Source organism: Bombus affinis, chromosome 14 (genome assembly GCF_024516045.1).
Source record: "Bombus affinis isolate iyBomAffi1 chromosome 14, iyBomAffi1.2, whole genome shotgun sequence".
Lineage (NCBI taxonomy): Eukaryota > Metazoa > Arthropoda > Insecta > Hymenoptera > Apidae > Bombus > Bombus affinis.
In genome coordinates this window covers 5,089,286-5,096,761 of record NC_066357.1, presented here as the reverse complement: position 1 = coordinate 5,096,761, position 7,476 = coordinate 5,089,286, and the positions used below count along the sequence as shown (strand labels likewise).

General features: G+C 33.8%; 1 protein-coding gene across 1 annotated transcript in view; it reads left to right on the top strand.

Moving 5' to 3' along the window:
- Positions 1-4,191: 4,191 nt before the first annotated feature.
- The window catches only part of LOC126923879 (dual specificity protein kinase CLK2), a 42,066-nt gene continuing 38,781 nt past the window's right edge, over positions 4,192-7,476 (top strand). Inside the window, exons 1-4 of the mRNA XM_050737766.1 lie at positions 4,192-4,384; positions 4,588-4,618; positions 4,704-4,834; positions 5,761-5,894. Of these exons, the coding sequence (XP_050593723.1) occupies positions 4,319-4,384; positions 4,588-4,618; positions 4,704-4,834; positions 5,761-5,894 (362 nt within the window). The 5' untranslated portion in view covers positions 4,192-4,318. The remainder of the gene's footprint in view (positions 4,385-4,587; positions 4,619-4,703; positions 4,835-5,760; positions 5,895-7,476) is intronic.

Genomic DNA, 7,476 nt, shown 5'->3' with positions numbered 1-7,476 from the left:
TTACCACGGAGACCGCATCGATCCTTTTCATTGCCAAAGAGAACGCACCCCTCGAATACACGCGACTAGTTTCCGCGGGCTTGGTCACGGATTTAGCCCAGAAATGCAGTTCAGAGGGATTTGCTTAATTCGCAGAACCACGCCGGGTTTAAAAATTACACGCGTCATGAACGTATGGGGAGAATCGGCTGTAAGGATTATTTCTAAGGTAGAACACGTGAACATGGGTTTTCGATAGAAGTCTATTGGAATGGAATTAGGTGATGATCCGATTGACCGAACTTTTGCCAATCGAATACACTTTCAGTAGCTTGCGAACGTATTCGAACTCTCTTGAAAACCTTTTACGAATATATTATGAGTGTTATACACTCATAATGGGATTATCTTTAACTCTTATTATACGTTTAAAGTGACTTTTCATGCTATTGCACTAACTTTTTATTAAATGTACGTTTGCGGTAAATATCGTGTAACGTTTTTTATACGTCCCTAGATTAGTTTCAAAATTTATCGGTATAATCGTTACAGTTGCGTTTCAATGTTAATGACATTTCAAAATGTTTTATGTAACACGAGCAATGTTCAAATACTTTCTTGAGCTACTATACATGTATGTATGCACGTGGATTCCTATTATTTGATCGAGCAATCGCATAGATAACGAAGAAAATCAACGAATTATTCTTATATGAATATTTGTTTGGAGAACAGCTTAGAGGAAATGAAGTTGTACCATAGTACTTTTCTGACTTTGCGAATCGTATACTCTGAATTTCGTAGAAGTTTGATTTTCTTTGTCGGAAAATTTCTTTATCGAATTACTTTTTTATTTAGTTGTTCACTCGAGTGCCTTTTATGGCCGCGATTGGATTATTTAAGAAATGCATGGGGCTTGATATTTATACGTGCGATCAATTAAAAAGACACATTACCTTTTTCAATATTTCATCGATGAGTTTGGCAACTGTCGATTCGATCCATTTTACTATTGTCATACAGACATCGTCAATATAAATTGCCCTGGAAACGTTAAAATGTCGAAATAAATATTTAAATATTGATCTCGTTAATAAAATTTAATAAAGCCATATCATTTAAAAATCCAAAGAATGGATATTTCTTTCGTTTTAACTGTTAAAATAACGCGTTACATATTTTTATTTTTATCGTGCTTGAAGATCAATTTTGGCTTTCTAAATTGGAAGTCACGAAGCGAAATAAATGACAGACAATATTTTTAGTTCAATAGACCGTGCTTCAGATAAAAAGATGATCTTGATGTAGGGCCAATATTAAACACGATCTGAATACCGTGTAAATCGAAAACGACCGTGCGATACTCATTGACTCTAGATTGTTCTCGGAGTGATTGCCTTTTTCTCGCGAAACGTCATTCACTGTCTTTTAAGGGAAACAGGAAACAAGACCTGACACGTGAACGTGAATTTCACGCGATCTGCCTCCTGCGGCTGCAGCCGTAAAAAAAGATAAGGACAGATACTCGATTCGATCTAATGGACAGTTTCCAACTTGTAAGCTTATATAATTGATTTGTGAATCACAGTTGATTTCATTTGCTATATACGATACAATTGTCCCTTTGTAGCTACTTGATCTACTAACACGTTATACGTATAGAATGATTAAGACAGTTTTAGTCTTTATTCTTTGATTACAATCAAAACTGTGAAGTCGATTTTATTTTGTGTATGGGGTTAGTTAGTCGCGCAAGCGCTATGCGCTAGAACACATTACCTTCATCGAGTCCATTTCATAAGTTGGATAAAATGGGTGCAGTTTTAGTACAGTGTCTATTATACCGTTTTACTACAAGAAGCACGTCTATTTTGAATAGCGTATTAAAGGTTCAAAACAATCGCGATTATCTTTATCGTGGACGACAGGTATGTTGTTATATTATATAGGTTGGGGTTGATAATCAAGCTGATCCACTCTGATTGGTTATCACACCTTTTATTTTCTCTCTTGTACAAAACACCAAATCATACAGCTAACGTCTAAACTCTCCCAATGCGTCTTAGCAATTAACACGTGGTCGACTCCTAAGACAAAAGAGCGTCGTGAGGAGTCGTACTAACATAACCCTAGTGACCTTTTGGCAACTAGCGGTCATACCAACTGAGCATCTCTCAACATATGTCATGTAGAAGTCACGTGTAAAAAGTCGAAATTATAGCTATGTACAATCATTGAATCCGTTAATTCACCTATCATCATTTTCCCTCTTCCATAACACGATTGGCGCAGGTCCAGATGTATCACGTGGCCTTGTGCACGGGGTAATCACAATCACATCGAGTTATCGACTTGCTCTCATCGAATCGGAGTTCCCTTGTGTTAAAGGGCTTAGTGTAGCTTCGATGGTCACAAAATGTAGTGCACGGTATAGCGTTGCCTTTTGCTTTTTGTTTCTTTTTCTTTGCGCATAATTCAGTGAATCTTCATAAAGAGTTTCGAATTATACATGTGTAAATATAGGAATCAGAATTTGTTGGAACAATAATCGAAATGGTTACAGCATTCGTACAGAGAATTATGGACGATCGCAACGAATTTGATCCCTTCTGCAATGATGAAATGTTACACCCAAAGGAACTCTAAACTCATCGCGATTGATTCAACAATAGGGGTAAGTGTAACAATCTCTGCTTTTCTCTTAAAATAAAATAAAATTTTCTCTTATTCTCATTTCTTGAGAATATCCTTGTTTAGTTGTTTTCAATTTTCGCGGTAATTTTTCATTTATCTTACGTAGGCATATCGTCTGCTTACATAAATCGTTTACCGATAATGATGTAGTTACCCTCTTGAATATACTTGGGTGTGGTGCCACCTACGATAATATACGAAGGTCATCAAACGACATCAACCGGTCACGGAGAATTTATATGATTACTTCAGAACCTCATGAACATTGTAGTTTTGTTTACAATTACTTGAAATTTGAGTATGTTCTGGAAGTTTATGACTTTTATAAAGTGTGGTGTCGTACGAGTTATTACTAATCTAATGTGGGGACAGGTATGTAAAGTTTCTCTAATAAAATAAGCGCAACAAGTTAGATTGATATTTTGGAGTAAAGGCTAGGTTGTTTTTCAACCTATATTTTGAATAGAAATAGCAAATTTATTTCGTACTGATAATATTTACATAATAAATTAGTAATTGGGTGTTATTTTTATATAATTTTTGTACGATACACGTTTTCTTCGTGCCGCTTACAAATGAGGTTATCAGGCGTATATCACACATGTCACAAACATCGTTCATTTTAGTTGAAATATTTTGTTTCAATCTCAGAATTTATTGCATTATATATATATATATATATATATATATATATATATATATATATATATATATATATATATAATTTTATTATTATAATGGAATAATAATAGAATAATAATTATTAAAGAAAGTGTTTTATTTACTAACACGTATCGAAATATACGATTTCATTTCGATATTGTTCATAGAATATTTATTTAAAATAGAAAAATAAATTAATAATGTCATAATTAGTATGTCGTTAATTTATTTAGCTTTATAACGTTAAAGTATTTAGTATAATGAAACAATTATAAAAAATTGTGCAATATACACGAAGTTTAGACGACATACATAAATTAAAACAATTTATTATTTAAGTAAATTATAATCATTTTGAACTTAGAAATATTTTCTTCTGATTGAAAAATAAATTTTGGATGAATTTTTATTATTGTCTGTGAACGTAGTAGCCGGTACTTTCAGGTACAAATTACATCGTTTTGTATCTGCCGCAAGCACATAATGGTTGGGGGGGATTAGTAAGGTTCGCTCGTGCGCAGTCGTTTCGGTTCGTTTATGCTCGGGTCTACGATTCCGCACGAACATAGTCGAATACCATTCGCCAATCGCATCGATCCAATGTCCACATCGTTGTCACATACAACAGTGTCGTACGTAGCACTCTCATTGCGCTCTTTGAATATTTTGTGTTTGCAAGTACATTTTGGGACCAACCAAGCTTGATTTATCCCTTAAACGTAAGTCTTCTTGTCGCAAATATTATCACAGTACGTTAAACTTTGATTACTCAAAATGTCCAGCAGAAATTATGCATGTGTTGCGTTCACTGGTACTTGATGCTTCTCTACCTTCAAGATGGCCGCCGTTTCATGAAAGTTCCCTTATGGCGTATGCTTTGCGGTTGTCTCTCTATTCATAAATTTTGTCGCTTTCACTCTCTCACGATTACTAAATACGTACATATTGTACGTTGTCGCAATGCACAATCTATTCTTCAAGGATGTTAGGGTTTAAGCTCGACGCTTCGTCCCAACAAGCGAGTATTCCATTGGCATTGATTTTGCTGGTAAGCGTGTCTACACGTACTCGTTACCTCATTTTTATTTTATTTCCCTGCTCTTCATTATATCTGCCATCGTGCACATCGTATTATCGTTCTAATCGTCTTCTCTTCCACGTTTCCCGTGTAACGTACGTTCAACGATTTTGGCGGGATTGACGATTTCACATGGAAAATGAATCCTCTGGTTTTCGCATAGGGCTGTATAGCACTCTCAACAAACTTTCTCAAGAGTTATAGGTATAGTTACTTATCTTTTCGGAGTGGGCTGTTTTCCTTATAGTGCTTAGTACGCTCTTACGATGCGACTGCCCACATTTTCCAGAATTTTTTGAGCTGATGTCTACGTCGTTGTCGAAAAGCAGTGTCATACCACAAGCATCAGCTTCACGTTCTTGGATATCATCCATCTTCAGTTTCATTTGGAACCAATTGAGCCCGTTTCGCCTTCCTGATGTAAGTACATGTACTGTCGTTTCAATAGAAAGGCTCAATAGAAAGGTCCTAATATCTTCCTGAAATTCATACAATATTTTCAATTGTGCATTGCATATATCTATGATCTTCGATATTTTTCTTCAATCCTGATTGTAATGTCATATTAATTATGATAAAATGTCAGAATTTCTCTAGAAAACTAATAAGTCTAGGTCATCTAAAAATTATAGTTAAGTTTCACTTTGCCTGTTTGTTTCAAGTTATATTTTATGTAATTTTAAGCTAGTTACAGTACAGTGATCAGATAAGCCATATTTGCATGAATTATACATAAGTACATATAATAATAAGTATTTTTGGCCATGATGGCTTATTTGTATATTTTTATACCATATATATATATATCATATAACATATAATTCTTCTTATATATAGTTCCTCCTTTCTGAATCTTTTAATACATAAAAAAATCCATCACCTAATATATTTAATTTGTATTATTTAATTTATTTGTCTTTTATGTACATTATGTATTGAAAATATTTTTAAAAGCAAACGATAAAGTTATATTTATATTGAAATAAAGAATATATATAATATAACAAATTTATGGTAATATCATGCTTTCTTATTATATCTTGAACATTTTAAAACATTTTCAACTATTCTCAATGGAATTTCTTATGTTACTTAATAATGTGTCACAATATTGAATCATAATTCTTATATCATATTCAATAAGTTTCGATCATCATAATGGAGCAGTGTAGTTTAATGAACGTATCATTATGTATATTCTTTAAACTTTCACCATTAGGTTTATGACTATATTTTATGAATCTGAGTCTTCTTAGCTGCATAGGCATTTAGTTTTCATTAATTAATTTCTTTTTAGATCTGTGTGTGTATATGAACCCTAAATAATACATTATCGTTTGTTTCAGATGCCACGAAGCAGGAGGCGTCATCGCACTCGTAGCCATTCAAGAGCACGTTCACACTCTGCAGGGTCTCTCTCATATGAACACAAGAGACGTCGCATTGACTATGAGAGCCCACGTAGTAAAGGGACTTATAGGTAAGTAACAGCATTAAATTATTCATTCTATAATATATATACCATCATGGATCTGACTGAGAATCTAGGCAATTACGTCTTAATTTTATATACAATAAGCAAGAAACATTAATATTTCTGTTCAAATAATATAAACCTATGTCTGATACACAATGCTGCTTGACAGTAACATAGTGTCTATTAAGAGTGTGTGTAAATCAATGACTAAACAATACGACTATGTTAATAAACTATTCATGGACATGTTGGAGCAGAAAATTAGAGCAATCAAAACGTATTTACTATTGCGGACGAAATAAAAAAAAGAAACAGAGTTTTTTCTATGGCATCATATTTTGAAAACAAGAGTAAAATTGTTGAAGCGCAAAACTGACTTTTTTTTGTAAGACTTGCGTAAAAAACATTAAGGAGGAAGCAGGGTGGGGAATAAGTGGAGCTACAGCACACGAGACCAATGCCACGAACGCGATCTCCCACTCCGAACACGCCTAGTATGAACCGAGGAGACGATAGAAATTCTCCATGAGATCTTTATGGCTGTCAGTCGTGGTCGGTGCGTTCGAGCTTCCACATACTCGCCGGGGAGATCTTTCTGCAAGATTTACCGGACGTAGTTGATCCAATCGAGTACCGGAATAAGTCGTGTTGGCTGTTGTCTCGAAAAACGATTCGAAAAGCATACGTGAGTGCTGATGTGGGTTTTATCCGAAATGATTTTATTCGGAAAGAATTGCAAGCGTGCGAAAGGTATAAATGAGTCGAGGTACAGTGAGGATACTTATTAGGGTTTAGATGTATGTGCATTGTGTAGTTTATATTCAATGTACGTAGGACATGTATGATGTTAGTAATTTTGCGCGTAATTGTTGCTTGGAAATGTATAAGTATATACTGGGATTTAGGACAGCAAGAATATAGTAGATTTTTAGTGTTGCTTCCTGTGGCTGATCACACATGTTCTGTAACTATATCCAGAATAGATTTCATGTATTGCTGTAATTGGTAACGGTTCCTCCTCGTATGAGACAAAAAAGATTGGAAGCTTATTATCAGACGCTTTATATGTATTGTAATTTATCAAGTATAATGAATCATGAATAAACGATTATTGTTTGTTCTTGGCGGTCCCGTTTGCGTAAGTGTGTACAAAGCTTTGTTTTACGTGTCTCGGATTGCTACTTAATATAAGGCTTGTTTTGTCAGGCAATGTTTGTTTAAAGAACAAAATATGTCGATGATTAGCGAATTGGTTGGTTAGATACTTCTGTTTCATAATCAAACAGGTTGTTAGATTAAATTAATTTAAAATGGATAGATTAATTAAGGTAATTTATTTTGGATGAATTGATTATAATTATTCAGAATTGTTAGAAGTTCATTACCATGTCTAATGTAAAACATATATTATTCAATATGTGTGAATATTAAGATTAATGAACTATTATACAACTAGTATACCATGAAATTTTATAAAGCATGTATCTTGACATTCAGCTTAATCTATGTAACTTTTTAATAATTTTGGAAAGCATATATTTGGTATTAGAAAGTGAATAATTTTAACAGACGATTATCTACATAT